This window comes from Amphiprion ocellaris, chromosome 19, assembly GCF_022539595.1.
Source record: "Amphiprion ocellaris isolate individual 3 ecotype Okinawa chromosome 19, ASM2253959v1, whole genome shotgun sequence".
Classification (NCBI taxonomy): Eukaryota; Metazoa; Chordata; class Actinopteri; family Pomacentridae; genus Amphiprion; species Amphiprion ocellaris.
In genome coordinates, this window is record NC_072784.1 from 6,564,093 (window position 1) to 6,583,151 (window position 19,059).

The 19,059-nt window shown below is 39.9% G+C and overlaps 1 protein-coding gene across 7 annotated transcripts in view; it reads right to left on the reverse strand.

Annotated features, from left to right (window-relative positions):
* The window catches only part of LOC111568796 (RNA binding protein fox-1 homolog 2-like), a 63,532-nt gene that overhangs the window by 16,254 nt on the left and 28,219 nt on the right, over positions 1 to 19,059 (reverse strand). For 6 of the 7 annotated variants that reach the window (XR_004847360.2, XR_008599774.1, XM_023270607.3 and 3 more), the window contains 4 exons: positions 12,643 to 12,846; positions 9,478 to 9,645; positions 8,944 to 8,997; positions 7,421 to 7,513 (listed from right to left, as the gene is read on the reverse strand). Coding sequence is in view for 5 of the 7 variants with exons in the window: in XM_023270607.3 (XP_023126375.2) it covers positions 7,421 to 7,513; positions 8,944 to 8,997; positions 9,478 to 9,645; positions 12,643 to 12,846 (519 nt within the window). In the remaining 2 variants the exon portion in view is untranslated. Of the gene's footprint in view, positions 1 to 7,420; positions 7,514 to 8,943; positions 8,998 to 9,477; positions 9,646 to 12,642; positions 12,847 to 16,707; positions 16,967 to 19,059 lie in introns of those variants that run through there. The other variant, XM_055005250.1, reaches the window with a different exon arrangement.

A 19,059-nucleotide genomic window follows, 5' to 3' on the forward strand; every position in this document is an offset into this window, starting at 1 on the left:
GTTTGTGTCATGCGCAATTAATGAAACTGGGTAAATGGTTGACAGGAGCACATGCAAATCAACAGAGACCAATATGGAAGGCAAATCTCAGTGTTGATGATTAATCCAACATTCATCCTTTCTCATCCCACTTTTGCCCTCCCAGTCCGGCCTGGACAGCGAACCCAAACAAAATGAAGTCACATTTCCATATGAAACCAAACTTGTGGGGTTTACATACCTAAAAAGAAATATCGAAATAAAATACAAAAAGGAGAGGGAGAGAAAGAGGGGGGTGCAAAAACATCTGTTTGACTAAATTAATAATCATATAACACAGAAATTACACACAGCCAAATATGGGCGCATCACATGACCAAGAGTGAGTAACAAACTCAAAAAAAAAAGAAAAAGAAGTAAAAATTCAGCCAATCAGCAAGCGTCGGATGCAGCATAGAGACCAATCAAAACAATCGCAGCACTCCCACATCAAACACATACGAGACAAACATGGGGACAGGTAAGTTAAGAGGAAGGGATGCAGGTGAGAAGTAAAGAGACAGAGCCAGTCCATTTACAAAAAAACAGGAGAACATAAAGATGGAGTGAAGAGAAAGAGAAAAGGGGAGAGAGTTTACATGAGCAACACAAAAAACCAATAACAATTACTGTTGGAACAAAACATATATACCAAGGTGCATCATTCAAATAAAGCAATTAGATTTGGTGACCATTCTCCTGAAAATCTCATTATATGTGGTGGGTTGAGAAACAGAGCACCAAAGGATGGAGGGAACAGAAAGAGAGAGAGAGAGAGAGAGAGAGAGAGAGAGAGAGAGAGAGAGAGAGAGAGAGCAATCCTCATTCCCAAAAAAGGAGAAATAAAATAAACATGAGACACTATGCCAGGCATTAAAACTGTGTCACAAACTGAGACCAGTACACTACGACTACAACTACCACTACAACTACTAATACACAGACAGTCCACTACAAGAAAAACCAAACCAAAGGAGAAAAACAAAAAAGGCAGCATAATAGAGACCCAAAAAACAGCAAGGTAAACCCCATATCGGTTTAGAGATGCATATGGTTACACAACACGGGCTGATTTGGTGAGTGACCAGACGTTGGTTGCACCAGCTGTTCATTCTGTATCTCTTCCAACATGGCACAAGTTTAACCTGCATGCACCAGATATGTACAGAAAACATACAGCACTTTGAGAGTTTTGTGCACATTTCAGCACCGATATTGGAAAGCAAAAGACACAGTTTGAGTGTCAAAGTCACAAGAAAACTTTTTCATTGTTTTACATTTGCTACAAACTGAAATGCGCATAAAACAAAATATTTACAGGTCAGATTATTGAGACTCAATGATAATGATTGAAATCTGTGTTTTGGCAAAACACTAACAGGAAGTTTAGTTTGTTGTATCCTGCTGTTTGTTAAATTAATCAGACAGCAACAGCATTTCACACACTCTACACATGTCAAAAAAACATCTGTAACTTCATTTATTACTTAGAATTATATATGATCCCTGACATGGAGACGGGTCAATCATATCTAACAGCACTTTTCTTCATCTCAGACAGGTGAGCTGCCACACAGAATCACAGTTTATCACCCGTTACAGTTATAGAGTAAAAACATTGACGTTTTAATGGTGCAACGTAATTTTTAAAAACCACTGGTTTGAAAACAGCAAGTGAAATTTCCAATTTTTGTTCAAATCAAGTAATGGATTTATGAAGAACTGGTGCAACCCACTATAGACCTGGAGCAGCATAGTTTCTAAATATTCCAAATTAAGTTTTACATCAATTAAAAAAAACTGAATATGAATAGTTCCAGTTTGTTTCTTAATGGCGAGGCATTTGTAGAGTCTTTGTATTGGCACTATGATGTGCCAAGATGCTGCCTGTACACATGTTGAACATTATCCCTCATTCTGTATGAACTCCTTCCCTAAATCTGTGATGTCTTGGCTCACATTTTTCTAATGTGTCCAACTGGCAAATATTTGACAAATGTAAACTATGCCGAAAGCAGGCAGGTCAGTGAAATAAAAAAAAAAAAAAACAAAAAACTTCAAAACCAGAGCAGCCTTATTTTGCCCCACAGCTTTGCAGGTTCCGCATTCACTCAAAGCAATCATAGGCAGCAACAGGGAGCAAAGCTTCATATCATTTCTGCTGATTTTTTTTTTTTTTATTAATCAAGAAGATGAATACTACATACATTAAGTTCAATGGAGAATTAATCAGATGGATTGTAGATAGCCGTGTCATTGCATAGAGGAGGGTGATTACATTCGGTCATTCCCAGTGAGGTGTTAATGACGTGGTGGGGGACGGGCATGTGGAGGAAATAGTACCACTAACAGATCTAGTGTGTTGAAAGATGTGTCCATCTGCCTGTGTCCCTGCGATGCTGTGTTGTCAAATTACATAATAGCTTCCCAGGGCATTACACTGCATGGGCCTATCACAATAAAAGTCATTTGCTATATATAGTACATAATACTGTATCAAATGCCCAGTTCAAGGGGGGGGTGGGTAGGGGGGGATCAGTTCAGTGATAGATGTTTGTACACAACTTACCGTTGCCGTAGAAACAGCGAGTGGTTACCGTGGAGACTGACAACAACACACAGAAGTCGTCAGGGAAACAGAAAAAATATAATAAATAAAGGAACAAATAATCCTAGTAACAAAAGAAACCTAAATGTCCCCCCGCCTTGCCCCCATGTGAAACAAAAAAAAAACCCTGACAGCAGCAGTGTTACAGCTCAGAACAGAATATGAGAGAAAGAAGAAAAGAGGCAGGAAAAAGGAGTGAGGATGCTAAGCTCTCGACGCTCTGACCGTCGCTACAACAATCAGACCGGTGGCAGAGAGGCCTAACGGTGCTCTAGTGGACAAAAGACATGGTAAAGGAGAATGGAGATATGGGGCAACCTTGCCTGGACCCCAAAAAACACTAGCCATGAAAATAAACTGTGCAGCAAAACTGGAACACCTCCACGGAAATGTAGGAAGAGCAGATAGAAATTCACAGCACCCTCCATGATAACAGCAGAATAGCAAAGGTCGGTTTATCGTTGTCTGGGACTATTCCAAAAGGACAACTGGAAATATTTTGGTTAGATGTTGCAAGAAATGACTCATTCTTGTGTGGTAAAGTTACGCCACAAAGAAATGAGTGTGTATTTGGACACTGGTCGTGGGTAGAGAGACTATAATTTCCAGTTTCTACCAGTCACCACAAAAGAACATACCGAAGAAAGACAGTCAAACAATAAAGAAAACTAGATTGATGATGAAATAAAAAGAGGCAGAGATGACGGCAAAAAAAAAAGAAATCAGAAAAACAGCTATAGATTCATTTCAAACTAAAATGACACGAAGACAAACTTGACTGGCGAGAAGAAAATGAAGGGATGTGGAAGAGAAAGAATGGAGCAGACACACAAAGAAAGACAGAGGGTTGAAAAGGGCAAAGTGAAAACTCTCTTTCCCCCCTTCTTTCAACTTTTTTCTGCATTGTCACTCACATACAAAGCCGATGCACGGACACTCTGATTCATTAATCATTTCTGGGGGCGACTCATGCAGTAACACAAAGTTTCCATAGCAAAAACAGGACTGGTCAGATCCAAGGGAGGGTGTCATCTGTGAAAATGGGACAAGAGGAGCAGGCAGGCCTTCAACTCAGACCATCACCAATACAGTAATGAGTTTTTTCATGTCCTATCAATCAAATTGAACCCTCAGCGTTGGAAAAAATCCTTCTAAATGTTCATAGAATTTGCAAAACTGAGCTGAAGGCCAACTGTGTCCCATTGACGAGTGTGTGGCAGCAGCTTTGTTTTGGTGCGAATATGCATGGCCAAGCATGCAGAACCACAGGCACAACTTCTCCTCGTCCCTTTCACCACACACACATCCATGCAGCGATGATGACACTCTTTACTCACTATCCCTCCCCAACACACACACACTTTACATGCAGAGCTGCACCACTTGTGACGCACACACTCGCACGCTTCGGCCATTCCGTGCTATCGTGCTGAAACATCTGACTAAAACTCTGCGCTGCGGAGGAGCCATCACTTCCCCTTACACTCCGGCAACACAGATCAACCACAAACACACCACCTCAGAGCAGGGGTTAGTGAATGGGAGTCTGTAGGGTCTGACGTGGCCTCTCTCTGCAATTCTGCAATTCTCCCCACATTTCCACGTGACAAATTTACAGTGAGCACATTAGAGAGCTACACGAAGGTCAACATCAAGCTACCGTAAACTTTAAATAAACTAAACCGAGTTCACGGCAGCATCTTTGAGTAATAATAATAATAATAATATTAATAATAATAATAATAATAATAATAATAATAATAATAATAATAATAATAATAATAATAATAATAATAATAATAATAATAAATAAAACAATAATAAAATAGATAAATCAAAAATAATTATAATAATAAAATTAACAACAAAAATAATAAAAAAATATACATTTAAAATAGTTATAATAAATATAATAATTACATATTAGATTATATTTATTGGTTACTCCTTATCCCAAATAAAAAAAAAATCTAAAATGCAAGCCCAACCAAAGGTCGGGTCTTTGGAGGTTAAGATAGAAAAATATGAATATATTGCTTGGTATACTGATTTAAATGATGTCTAAAATATTGTGCTGGTGCTCTTAACTTTTTCAGCAGGAAGCACCAGTGTGAACAGCATAAAGAGTCCGCCTGTAGCCCTCTGCATGGCTTCTAATTTCAAGAGCCACACCAGCCTGAACTTAATGATTCTTGAGTGCGACAGAGACCACGCAGGGACCCTAATTCACTTGGTGTACAGCCAGTGTTTTCAGCTAAAGAGTGAAATATGTGACTACACATACAACATGTGATTGAATGGTTCAGCTGTCATTAAGCTTCACAAGGTGTCCTACTGTCAAAATAAGACGTGTCAATGACAGGCAAAACGTTACCGCCCATGGCAGACAGGTGTTATGGGTGAGGACTGCTTTATGTCAGGGCATACGCACAATCACAGAGACAGCCATGGGTGGGTGGAAATGCATGGAAGTGTGTATGTTTGTGAGTGCATACTAAGATACACACTGTCACACCTATATATAGGCCTATAGGACTCTATAGTCTATATATAGAATGGATGATAATGAGATGGCATCACAGAGAAGCAGGTAGAGACAAAGTGAACTGTAGTTGGGCCACTTACATGGATACATTGGAAGCGTACAGGAAACTGACTTCTTCAAAGCGCAGAGTTTTATTCCAGACAAAGAGAAGTACAGTATAACTTTAAGTACAACAATTCTCTTTCTGTTGTCGTTCATATAGGCGACTCACATGCACACTAAGCACAGCTGGTATTAAAAGAACTCCTGATGTTCGATGGCATGCACCAAGAATAAAAAAAATAAAGTACAGCATTCCTTCAGAAATCATTCAGTCAAAAAACAGTCTAGAGTTTAGCTACTCAATAACAAGACCATGAGGCACTCAGCTGATTTCATGCTAACTGAACAAGTAAATTATAACAGTCCCATCACCAAAACTAATCCAACAAAATAGCCATACAGAATTAACATGCAAGAAAAAAAGGTCCAGCTGTTAGGCTACTGATTTCCATATTCAAATATCCACCATGCACACCGAGGCTACATCAGCTAAACCCATGCCAGTGGACAGCAGTAAACTGTAGAGTCACACGCAACAATAGTAGACGATTAACGTATAAAAATGCCATAGGCCTATATTTCAGAGTTTCTGAATTATAATTAAAAATGTCTCCTTGCCGTCGTCATCTCTGGCAACATAGTTCAACAAACTCTGAAATCATACGACCGATTGAAGCCGAGAGTTACTGCAGCAACATCTACATGAAAGGAGAACTGCCACAGAGCATTGCCTCAAATAGAAATGTCCGGCCCTTTCTCCTGGGTTGAAAGAATGCATAAACACAAATCCGTGGTTCGTCCTGCGCCAGTCTTTTGTCACTCCAAGCCCATGCACCATAAACAGACAGAAAGACACACACTGTACAGACTCCTGCTGCTGGCCCACCATGCAGCCGGTACGTGACTCGCTACAGACCATCACCACTACTGGAGGACAACAGAACGCATGCAAAGTGACGACTGAAAACAAACATGAACGCCTCGCTGCTCGTTATAAGTGACCGATATCATGCAAAAAAACTTGGGGAAGAAACACAGAATCAGGTTAAAGCAATGCCAGGGGGACAACATGGGTTGTTGACTCAAAACAAAACAAAAAAAGGCGGGACTGATGCAGGGAAAACCGGCTCCATCAGTATCCATTCAGCTTGCTGGTTGACTGAAGGTGGAGGTGGTGGAAGGGAATATGTCGTACCGGTGGATGCAGGTGGCTGCCTTTCATTCTCAACCACACTGCAGCAGAACTGAGAGTATGGAAATAAAAAAGGGTCCAGCCTCATCCATCATGCAAGAACTGACTTGCACACACCCACACACACACACACACACACACACCACGAGGAAATCACCACAGTAAGCCCATGCAGAAATCCTGGCTTACAGTGGCTTCAAGTCAAGTGATCTAATGTGGATAGCTGGCTGAAGCCCCACTTAAAACAAAAACTCCTTTCAAAGTCAGCACATGCTTCAGTTAAACATAAGAAACGATACGTAATTACATTTAAATAAACAACCTTAAGGCACATATACTTTACAAACACAAAAACTCAAATGTACAGTTCATTGGAAAGGATCCAGACTTCCATAAAGTGAACATGCGTCAGTGTTGCTGTGATTCCCGGCATGCTGCTCTTGCATCAGGACCAATAAGCTGTCACAACTACTTAGCCACAGCACCGGGAGAGGGGGAACACAAAAAGGATTTCTACACTATGGGAAGAAAATAAGGGCATTTGACGGCAATCTGCCATGCATCATCCTTTCGCTGCGTTCCTCTCGTGCCCTCCGGTGCCAGCGACACACACATCATTCCAGTTGTGAGAAATTGTAAGATCAGTGTGGCTATGAGTTGTGCATCAGTGGAAAAAAACAGGTGAAGAGGCAATAGGTTAATGTGGGGGGAAAAAAAATGCTGCAGAGGAAAAGTACCCAGCATGCCTTATGTAGTGTTCTTGCACCCCCAATCATTCCCACCACAAAACCACCACCAAAAAAAAAAAAAAAAGAGTAGGAAACAAGTCTTTTTGGATTTCAAATGAAAAACATATTGCAGAGGACAAGGGAGTGGGATACCAGTGGGCTGCATCAGAGCATATCACTAAAGGGAGGATGGGAGCTAGCTAGCAGTCAGTGATCAAGCAGAATTACGATGGGAGTACAGTGAGAAGACAGAAGACAAGGTGGAGAGAGAGTGAGAGGAAAATTACCTCAATCTTGCGACCTTCCACCAGCGTGCCGTGGAGCTTTTCCCTGGCTTTCTCTGCGTCTGCGCTGTTCTCAAATGTCACAAAGCCAAAACCCTGCGGTACACAGCGGAGGTTAGAGAGGTCAACGGCGAGCGAGGGGCACATTGTAAGGCAGGGGTGTTAAACGTGCGGCCCGCGGGCCAAAAGCGGCCTTCCATAGGGTCCCATCCGGCCCATTGGACAACTTTGTAAAATTTAAAAATTATAGAAAAGAAATTAACTGCAAATTGTAAATTTGTAAAACTGTCAATTTCAAATAATTTCTAGACCATGACAAGTTGTTTTGTTCAGCAAGTAAAATACTCGATTGTTCATTGTTCTTTTGTGTCTCATTTTTGTAATATTTTGTCTTGTTTTTTTTCTGACTTTTGCCATCTGTCTCATTTTGTGTTTTCTTTTATTAGTTATTTTGCGTATCATTTGTGTCGTTTTGTTTTTTTGTCTACTTTTTTTTGTTTCTTGCTTTTATCATTTGTGTCATTTATGTCTTTTTTGACTTATTTTTGTGATTTGTCTCTTTTTTTGTTGCTTTGTAAACTTTTTTGACAAATTTTTTGTCTCATTTTTGTTTTGTTTTTGTGTCATTTATCTAAATTTTGGTCATTTTGTGTCTCATTTTTGTAATATTTTGTCTTATTTTTTGTCTTTTTTTGCTTCTCTTGTGTTTTTTGTCTTATTTTTGCCATTTTATGTTTTCCTTTATTTGTTGTTTTGTGTATCGTTTATGTCGATTTCTCTTTTTTGTCTATTTTTTTGTTGTTCTGTTTCTCGCTTTTGTTATTTTTGGTCTCATTTGTGTCATTTTTTGTCTTATTTTTGTCATTTGTCATTTTTTTGGTTGTTTGGTAACTTTTTTCTTTTTTGCTTTGTTTTGTGTCGTTTATCTCACTTCTGTCATTTTCTGTCTTGTTTTTGTAATATTTTGTCTTGTTTTTGTTGTTTTTTGTCAGATTTTTGTCGTTTTGATCATAGAGTGAAACAGTATCACTCATTTGCAGATACCTGTGACTAAATGTTTTGTTCCTTTGTAGACACTCTGTGATCTGGAAGTTGTAATGTGTAAATGATAAACTGAAGCATAATGTTGTTGAAACTGAATTTATTTTTCTGAAGAAATTTCAGGTTGTTCATAATGTTTTGTAAAAAGATAATTCCTTAAAAGTGAACATTTTCAGAATGTACTTTGTTGCACTAAAACAAAGGCAAATGTGGAGTTGTTGTGACTTATAGGTTATTATGCTGTGATTTTACTCGTCTGGCCCACTTGAGATCAAACTGAGCTGAATGTGACACCCCTGGAGAATCTGGAAATCCCATTTTGGCATTTTCTGACAGATAAGTGTAGCTTCAGAACAATGATTTCCATGTGGCAAGTTGACATGACATCACAAAGTATCACGTTTACAGAGGAAGTCATGCATTGCAGGTATTACTGTCATCAGTAAGTCTGTTGTGTTGTTTCAGAGAATTAAATGTGTACTTACCTTTGAACCCCTTTCATTGAAAATAATCTCTACATCCAGAATCTTCCCAAATTGCTGCAAATAAATTGAGGAAGATAAATTAGCAAAAAATAATATGAAATAAAGCAATTAACGTTCAGCTGTCTCAGGATCCTCTGATGGTTTATGACCTCGCTGTCTCAGAGTGGAGTTACTGCAAAGTCAGACGCTGGTGTGGAGTTACAGCTACTTAGCACTAGGGGTCACTGTTACACCAAAGACTATTTTCTACATTTTAATGTGCTTTCTACTGCTTTGCCTTGAACTCTGCTCTGCCCCATTTTTTTTTGCCTCCCACTTCGTCACTCTTGCTAACACACTGACACACATAGCCATTTGCCCCCTGAAGCTATAAGAGAACCCCCCTGAGTGTCTTTCTTTGTGCTAGTTTGACTCTTTTGTGCACCCCAGCCCTGGTGAGGCGGCCCTTCAGTGAAGGACCCAGGGAGTCGAGACTGATTTATTGATCCTGTTAAAAATGAGGCCACCCTCCCCAACACATTCCAAGATTCTTACCCCAAACATCTGCCTGAGGTCAGGGTCCCGGAAGCGGAAGGGGATGTTTGAGACGTGGAGGCGTTTCGGGGTCCCTTTGGCCTCCGCGGAGTCTCCGGCGGAGCCTCCTGCCCCTCCTGCACCACACTGTACACCTGCCTCACCCTGAGACGTCTCCTCCGGCTTCACCTGTTTGTTTAGTGTGTCGTGGGGGAGAAGGAAGGTGAGACAGGTGGAGTGAAGGTCAGCAAATGGTTGAAACTTGTGCTGGCAAGTTAAAGTTCTACTGTACAGTGGTGGAAAAAAGATTTTGGACACCCCATACATTTGTGAAATATTGCATTCAGAATCACTCTTTGGTCTTCAAGTGTAATTTCACAAAAAAAAATCCTAAAAAAAAAAAGCCATGAAAAACCTAAAATTGACTGAGTCCATTAAAAATAAGAAATTTTCAGTATTGGGACATTTTGGTAGAAGTTGGTTTTGTTACTTTTTCTTGTAAACAATAAACAAAAAAAGTATCATTTGTAATTGTGTCTGTCTAATGCAGCCACACCTTTTGAAACACAAAAAAGATTTTTTTAAGATATATTTCATGACATTACTTAAGATTGTGTAAAATTTTTAAGGCTGTCCAAAAACTTTTTGCCATCACTATATCTCATCCATTAGATTTTACACTATTAAAAAAATTGTGCCATCAGTCTTGATATCATCACACATAAGAAATAAACAACTAAAAACTCTGCCACATTTTAAATAATTAAATATTGTTAATGAATGCATGTTAAACAGCAACAATGCTTTTAATATGTGCGATGTATTCCATTATTATGTGCGTATTGTCCTATGTATCACTGTTATATCTTTTTTCAGATTTTTTTTTTACACCTGCCTAAGGACTGCAGATGTAAATTACATTGTTCCTATAACCTGGCATATTTACGTCCATTGCTGACTAAACAGATGTTCATTAATGTGCACTGGCCCTATCAAATAAAGAAATAAATAAAATAAATTAACAATAACACTGTCTGAGTCTCAGCCATATGTCCGTGTCTACACATGAAGCGAGGTACAGTGTATTGTATGGACCCAAATTATTTGCAGCACTCAGAATCCAAAACAAGCAAGTTCATTTTGCATTTAAACATATATAGTGGGAATAAAATGTGAGCTGATCTGTGGCGTATGCACAGTGCTGAGCAGACTGAAATAGAAGTGCTTCTGTTTCTTCAGACGAGCATGAGACGGATGACTGAACAACACGGTTTCATTATTTTCTGTGCAGATGCAGTAAATGAGGCTGCATTAAGAAGCAGTGCTTTGAGCTAAATGCCAATAAGCTCAGAAAGACCACACTAATGTTCAGCAGGTCTGGATACATTTTTTACTCCACTAGTTTTGGCTGTTAGTGTTCTAACAACTGCTAATTAGCACTAAACGCAAAGTCTAGCTGGGGCTGATGGGAATGTCATTATATATAGGTCTAACCCAATGTCTTGAAGCTTCAAAGCTTCTGCGGTTGCCATGGCATCGATGCCCAAATCAGTACTTGAATGCTGCATTATTACTGAGTATATGTATTACCAAAACAAACTGAAATAGCACAGGAAAAAAGAAAGAGTAATTTATTTTTTGTGATAGTTATATGGGTCAATATATAACTGAGGGACTTTTGAAGTGCATGGAATATATCTTGCATATATTTTTTATTAAAAGTAAAAAAAAAACTAATGTTTTTTATGTTCATTATGATCATGTCTTTACAAATTCCATCATTATTTATTATGGGAAGAATCACTTAGTAATAAAAAATGACTGGATATCACTAAAATGTCGACTAAATAACCATCCAAATTTAACAACAACCACCTTCTGATTAGCTAAACAATAAAAAAATGAGCTCATTCAAAAATAGCTTTGTGTTCTTTATATTAAGTTGAGATAATCATGACAGATATTTGTTTTTTGCCAATATATCAAATTTTATATGGAAAATAACAAATTGTATCTGTGTCCAAGAAATCACTTTCAACTAAGTTAGCCATTAACAAAAACACCTGAATTCCAGATCACATGACCTGCTCCACATGATGTCATTTCCTCCTGAAGAAAAGTCTGGCCAGACTCCAAGGCTTTCTGAGTTATTTAATATAAAGTAGTGTGTGAGTCAAGTGTGGATTTATGGCATGTCAACAGGTTTACTACAATAGCTATAGAAATAACTTTCAATTTTACTCAATTGTATGTATAATATTTAGAAGAATCTTTGTGTAAAAATGCCATGTGGTGTTTGGTTATAGGCGGCCATGTTGATTTTAGGCCTGAAAACTGCAAAAATCTCAGCTATGAAACCCTTCAACTATGTTACAAAAAGTCCCGCAATTATATATTGATCCAAATGTCACAGTTTCCCACTTTATCTAATCACTAACACTGGGACAGTGACATATGTGGCAGGCTTAGAAAAAAGTCAAGCGGCTTGATTACCAGACGTAAAAATCTACAAAGAGTTTAACAAATCACCCGAAGGAGAAGAAACTGCAGTTTTCACAGTGAAAGAGGCCCCAGTCTTTAAAACCAGGCAAGACCTGTCAGTTACGGAGCACCAGGAGCATGCTTGTTGTTTTCTGCTACATTCACGCGGTTGTGCAGCAGGAATGAATCCCCCAGGGTCACTTCGATGGGGATGGCAGCCAAATTGAAATCACCTACTGTTTGGGATTTTTATAGGCTCAGATCTTGTGAATCAGCCTTTGTATAATTTTAGGTTGCCCCACCATTTAATTTGGGACAGCCCTAGTCATATTTTGCAGGTCTTTTTTCATAAAAAGAAAACATTTTGATCTCATGATGGTGCCATATGGAAAGTGACAGGAACGTCTGGATGGATTTATATAGAAATCCATGTAAAAGTAATGGATACGCTTCATTAAAAAACAAAAACTGGTCTCCTGCTACTGGTTCTAGAGAAACATTTTGTCAATAAAACAAGTATAAATTTATAAAGGTGTACGACTGTAACTAAATCTTGCAGTTCCTTTACAATAAAAGGAAAAGTTGAAAATGTTTTCCCACAATAATCCTCCCTGCACTGCAATTTGCTAAATGAGGAACTAAAATCACTCAATATACTGATCATTTCTCGACAGCATAGAAGTGGTACGAACCCACAGTGCTTACATTGTTGTTGCTGGCGGTGGAGGAGGTGGTGGCTCCGTTAGCACCAGCCCCTACTTCTGCTGTACCTTGGCCCCCGGCACCAAACATGGCCCCAGGACCAAACTCTGTCCCCGGTAGCCCGTTCTGAGGAGGGGGCGGAGGGGGGAAGGCTGCGAACGGTGGGGCCACCAAGCCCTCCTGTCCTCCTGTCGAATCCTGAGAGCCCTGTGGGAGTTAGAGGGGAGGGGGGAGGAGAGGGAAAGAAGAGATGGAGGCGATTTAGCATATATTCTCTTTTACAGCGGCTGTAGTCCTGATGCTACTCGAGCGAGGGGGTTAAAATCCTGCCTATCAGATTTCACTCTCTCGTTTTCTCTTCTTTACCGCTCAGTCACTCCCTCGTTCCCTCCCCCCCTCTCGCTCTACCTCCATATCTCTGACAGGCATGTGTTTTCAGTCAGCCGACCATGAAATATTTACAGCAAACACATCTATTATTAAGAGTCACAAAATTTGATACACAGTTGGAGATACAAAGATGCTTCTGGGATGGATGGACATATGCAGAGATGAATTCTATGAGTGACATGTTAACTACGACATGTTTACCGCTACTGCTGCAGTGGGTAAATTCTGTATTTTTGGATTGGTTTTAGAGGCCGTCCATATTTCAGATTAAATGTGTATCAGCTGGAGCTTCATCGCCTCAGGTCCTTTTGGTCTGCACTGTTACATCTATATCAGCAGCAGGATCATCTACAGATTCTTTGTTGCCGTGCTTCTGCTCCAACGCATGCACCTTAACTCGTTTGTGTGTGCGGTGACTCTGCAATATTGCTCGCTTCAATCATTTCACACACACACAAGGGCATTTTGGACAAACTTTTAAAAAAGATCCCTATACAGCAAAGACAAACAGAGAAAAAAGAAAGGCAAAGATAGAGGTGAGAATGGAGAAACAAAGAATGGGCAAGCTGAAAGAATTTCAAAAAGCTAAGATTAAGGCCACCAGGTTTGGGTCGGGCAAGATGACACACAGCATCCAGCACCATTAACCACTGGTCTGGTCCCTGCCATGAGCCGTATCTGGGCTGGGTGACGCCTAGAGACACTCTGTCTCCAGACAGCCTTTTTAATTAGACAGAGTAACTAAGATGCCGCAAAGCAAACGGGCTCTCTCCCTCTCCCTTTCTCTAATCCTATAGCCTGGCAGCTCGCTGTTCTTCTGCAGCGACGACCACATTGGCTGCAAACAGCCAGCTGAGGCTAAAAGGCCCATCTGCAACACAGATAGCTTCTGGAATCTGAAGCCAACAGATAGAAGAGGCATCAGTGAGGGCTGCGTAATCCAAAAAACAGGATGGAAAAATGTGGGAAACTCATCCGCTGCCATTCTCAGTGTGCTAAGCCTGAATGTATATTATTAAGAATGTGTGAAAGCTGTTTTGCATCCACTACAGTTTCTGTTACCCACTGATAAAAGAGGCACCATCACAAACCTGTGCAAAAGGAGATAATACTCCATTAAAATTCATTAGTTAGGCCTACCCTGGCTATGCTATATAAGAGCCTAAGTGTACTTGCTGGGGCATGTGAGCTCATAAACATGCAGTAGCCTGCATTCAACCACTACAGGGTGTGTCCTATAGGCATAACCTAACCCAGGGCTGAGTCACACACAGACATTTAAAGCGTCTGGCAGAGGGAGAGAAAAGAGAGTCCAAGAAAGAAAGAAGCTACAACAGAACAAGAAGGTCAAAGCTCATGATTAGACACAGGGTATTAGACCGAATCATATTTTGACGGGAGTGTAGACTTTCGTTTCAAGCCTTGATGAGTGGCTAGATCTAATACAGCTGAGATAATTCATTAATAGGGATGTCACATCATAAACAATGAGGATCTAGTGTTTTTCAGAGACTGCTTTAGGTCACCAGGGAGTCATAGTTTATAAAAGCAAAGTCACAACTTTGTTTATTTTGTCTTTGTCTAGTTTCTAGCCAAATCTGAATTAACTGGACTTACTGCCGTTACACAATGCGCCGACATGACTAGTCATGTGAAAAAACATTTTAAGTTCTTGCAATATTTAAGCTCCTACTACTGTAGTTTAAGCTAGAACTACTGCTTTACGGTTGTCTGCTTTTGCTAACCAATTAAGGTGCAGTTTTACATCCTTGTCTGACTAGACTTGCATAATAAAAACAGTGAAAACTCAGAAGGAACACACTTTTTGGTAATATTTTTTTAAACTGAATGCTATCACCATATCGACACATGCATAGGTGAGAAAATAAATGAAAAATAAGTGGATTAGGTGCCTCTTTAATGCTGCAAGGTAGATTTTGGGGCGCCTTTATCCTGTATTAAAACATTTCTATTCTGATGGGAGTGATCTCTTCACATGCGATGACCTTCAGAGCCACCAGATTACAACCCAAACGAACAGCAATGGGAGATTTGGGATCTACGTTTTTGAGACACTCTCCACCACCATCATCAGAACGTCAAATACGAAAGTATCTTTGGGGAAATTGGTGTTTATCCCTCCAGTTAAGGTAAGGAGACATGGACAATCAACGCCAAGGAGCACTGAAGGTTTTCTGGTGGTAGAAAGTAGCTCAATATCTTACCATTATACTTTTCACAGTTAGTATTACCTCGGGATCTCTGGTAATTTGTGAATTCGCACGGGATTAGCGAAGTCTGTATTTTACTCGAATTTATTGACATTACAGCCTGGATATGATGTGAAATCTGTGCATGTCGCAACACATCACGCTGCTACGTGGTACGTAGTCGTCAAGGTGACAGTAAATACATCAAAGCAGCAACGTGACTTGAGAACGGTGGGCAGCGTTGTCGGGATAACGGGCCGTCAGGGCGTTAATTTGTATTAAGCCTGTTGAAAGATAGGCCTTGAGAAATGTTTCTTGCCGCATGCTGCTACGCATGTCATCCATCTCAATATTCTCCCAAATTTCCCTCTTCTTGTTGATCTGATTTTGCCATTTCTGCGAATAGGCCATAAGCCGGTTGCGTATAAGTCGACGCCTACATTTGCACCTAAAATGCTGCCAATAATTTCCACCGCAGCCTCCATAATTCAACTGGAAAAGAAGTAGAAAAGGGCGCAATAAAAAAACAAAAAACAAGAAACAACTAAAATACCCCCCAATCACTGAGATGTAGATTCGTATGGGACTAGTATTATCACAGGATGTCGGGTGTTTGGCGAAATATGGTTTACTATTATTACTTTGGAAATTACAGACAAGGCAAATTCATATGAGATTAAGATCACAGACATCCTCAGCAATTATTACATCACGCCTGGTCCCGAGGTAATACTAATCCTGTGCGAATAGGGCTTAAGATGCATCTTCAAAATTTGCTAAATGCTTGGGCCAAGATTGGACAAATTTTTGGTCTAGATGTTGCTGAGATACAGTGTTCAGAGGAACGAGACGGGCAAACTGACGGACAACTGACTTTTAACCACGTCTACATTTTTACATTGTGTCTAAGAAAGTATGGTGGATTCGCGAGTCAAAAGGAATTACTGGATAAACCGACTGACTAACTAGGAGAGGGTCAAAATCCGTCAATGGATTAAGATCAGATTGGATAACAGTACAAACTTAAGTCGACACAAGCATTCCTGACTGGCTGACTAAGGAGCAGCACTGCCCTACATGGCAGCATCATATTATCAAAAGGAGCAAGGGAAAAGGGAAAAAAGAAATAATGGAAAAATAAAAGGGGGACTTAGCAAGAGAGGGAAGGGGATTGTAGGAAATAATGAGACATTCTGTTCAAGCTGTATCTGGGCTCAAGACAAACTTTCCAGACTGAATTTTGACTTTGGGAGATAAGATTTAAACAGGCCAGATTTCGTATTAAAATGACAGGAAAAGCAGTCTGAGCAAAGCTGAAACCGAGGAGATCAAGTATCAACTGAAATGTCTCTTTTTTTTTGTAATCAACACTCTGAAATTACACGTAAAAAGGACCATCTGGAGTAAGACCTATTCATCCATGCCGTTTCATTCTCATGCACACACAAAAACGCAGCAGTGGAATTACCTGGGACACCATATGTTTCTCCACACAGTGAGGATGAGAGGGAGAGGAGGCCCTTTTCACGGCAAAACCTTTCAAGCGTGCGTCTGTCTGCAGACTTCAGCCTCTAACCGCCCGAGTGCAGCACACAGCAGCCGCAGAAACACGGGATAAACAGCCGAGTGGCGATGCTACTGAAACTCATCAGTCATGCAAATTCATGACGGTTTGTCGACCGGAACAATCTGCTGCCTGCAAAGTTGCCCGGCCGAGGAGAGACATGCTTTACTCTACTTACAGATTCCTCTCCCTCTGCAATCCATCTCTTTGCTTTTCCTGTGGTTGAAGTAAGTATGGCTGCGTTCACCCCCCTGCACACCCACCCTTTTTCCCCTTCCCTCTTCATTCTTGCCTGCCACACTTGATGAAAGCCAGAGGGTAGCAGGGAGATCTTTTATTTTTTTAAAACCACCAGCACTCGCCCCTCAAGTCACTCAAAGCTTCCACTGCACTGTTGATGTCCATCACAGCACCAAGCCACAGCCCATCTCCTTATACGGTTACCTCCGTGCCGAAGCTCTTTCCTGACTGTGGGCCAATCAGATTGAACCGTCATTTAGAGGTACATCAACATTTCACTGGCTCGCAACCAAGGACACAATGATGGCTATTTGGTGAAGACCTCACAGAGAACTTTGAGTTGGAGCTCTTAATGCAGTTAAACTGTAATCAGCGTTGAAACACAGAAGAACGTCGTGGCTTAAAGACAACCAGCAGTTCTCATTAAGCCCCCTTTAAACTCCAGGCTAACCTGATGCCGTCTATCAGTGTCAGCAGCTCTGCGGCTCTGCTGAGATCTGTGACATGCAGCTTGTCGGTTTTTGACTGTTCTGATCACCGTCACCGTCAGTATCATTACCATAATCACACGGACAGTCCCTTCACAAACACTCTGACACACCTTGGGCAGTGTGGTCTAAAAAACAAAAAAACAACAACAACAAAAAAAAAAAACTATGGACAATTTCAAATGTTATTCTTTTCAAAAACTATGGCAGACTGAAACATTAACTGCATCATTAGATCAACAAATAATAATCATGGAACTTGGCTTGCACATACAATAATTATTGACCAGCATTACTCGCCAGGTTGCCAGTATTTTTCTGGCTTTACAGGACAACATGTTAGAGAAAAGGGGGAAAACTGTCATAGGTGCACATAAAGACTGGTGTTGTTATTGGAGCTGCAATTATTAGTCCATGAATCAATGGTTTAGGTTATGGTGGGCATTTTACACCATTTTCTGACTGATTTTACCAAAAAACAACAAAAAAACTGTTGATCCAAACAATATTTACAGGTCAATCAATAATGAAAATAATACTTAGCTAGTATTTATTAACTAAAATGTACTTTCAAATGTGTATTTAAATCAAAACAGGAGGAAAACAAATAGGTAACAGCAATAAAATAGAACCCCATGAACCCCAAAACCTGCTGGCAGTTTTAAAAGACATATGATTTATCAGACCCAGAAATGATAAAAACTGACAAAAAAAACCCAACATTTTTTCAATTTCCAGACAGTCCTTGAACTGCTCATTTGTGACATGCCATTCCGCCGCAAAAAATAACCCCATCTAAACTTAAAACCATGATCTTTATTCAAAATCACTCTATTTGACAGGTCTTATTTAAATATTCAACAGAAATAATTTGTTTGCTCTAACCCCATTCTGTAAAAAAAAAACAACAACAAAGAAACATTTCCAACAGTCATGTGAGAAAAATGAAAGGACTTTTTGGCTGAACTGCAGGCTGTGTTTACACAGAGCAGAGAGGAGACAAACATGGAAACGAATTAAAAATTTAAGCAGTGAAATATCCGTACCAGGCAGAGGCACAATTTTTTCCAGTAATCTTAACATCTGAGGGCACTTGTACAGGTTGATTAAAGGTTTTTTTTAATTTTTGTATCACAGATATTCAACATTTCTGTTATTTCAAAGATTTTTTTTTGTAAATTTGGTAGCTGTCATCAGTACTGTTAGCACTGATATGAAAGAAAGAATACCAATCAAATAAATACACTTCAATAAATATTTGGACAGAGTGAATGCTAATAGCAGCCTGCTAACATTATGAGGTATGAGCGACCGCTACTTTAGCCCAAATATGCTAATACTTGTCTTTATAAACGTTGTGTGTTGTGAACACATGCAGCTGTCGCAATCCAACAGCAAGAACAATAGCAACAAGAATAAAAATTTATGACTCTGCTCTCTATTTTGGACGACACATCTCATCGGCGTTCCTCTTGATGGCAACAACAACAACAGTAGCATATCAGGATTTTAACATTCTGACGACACT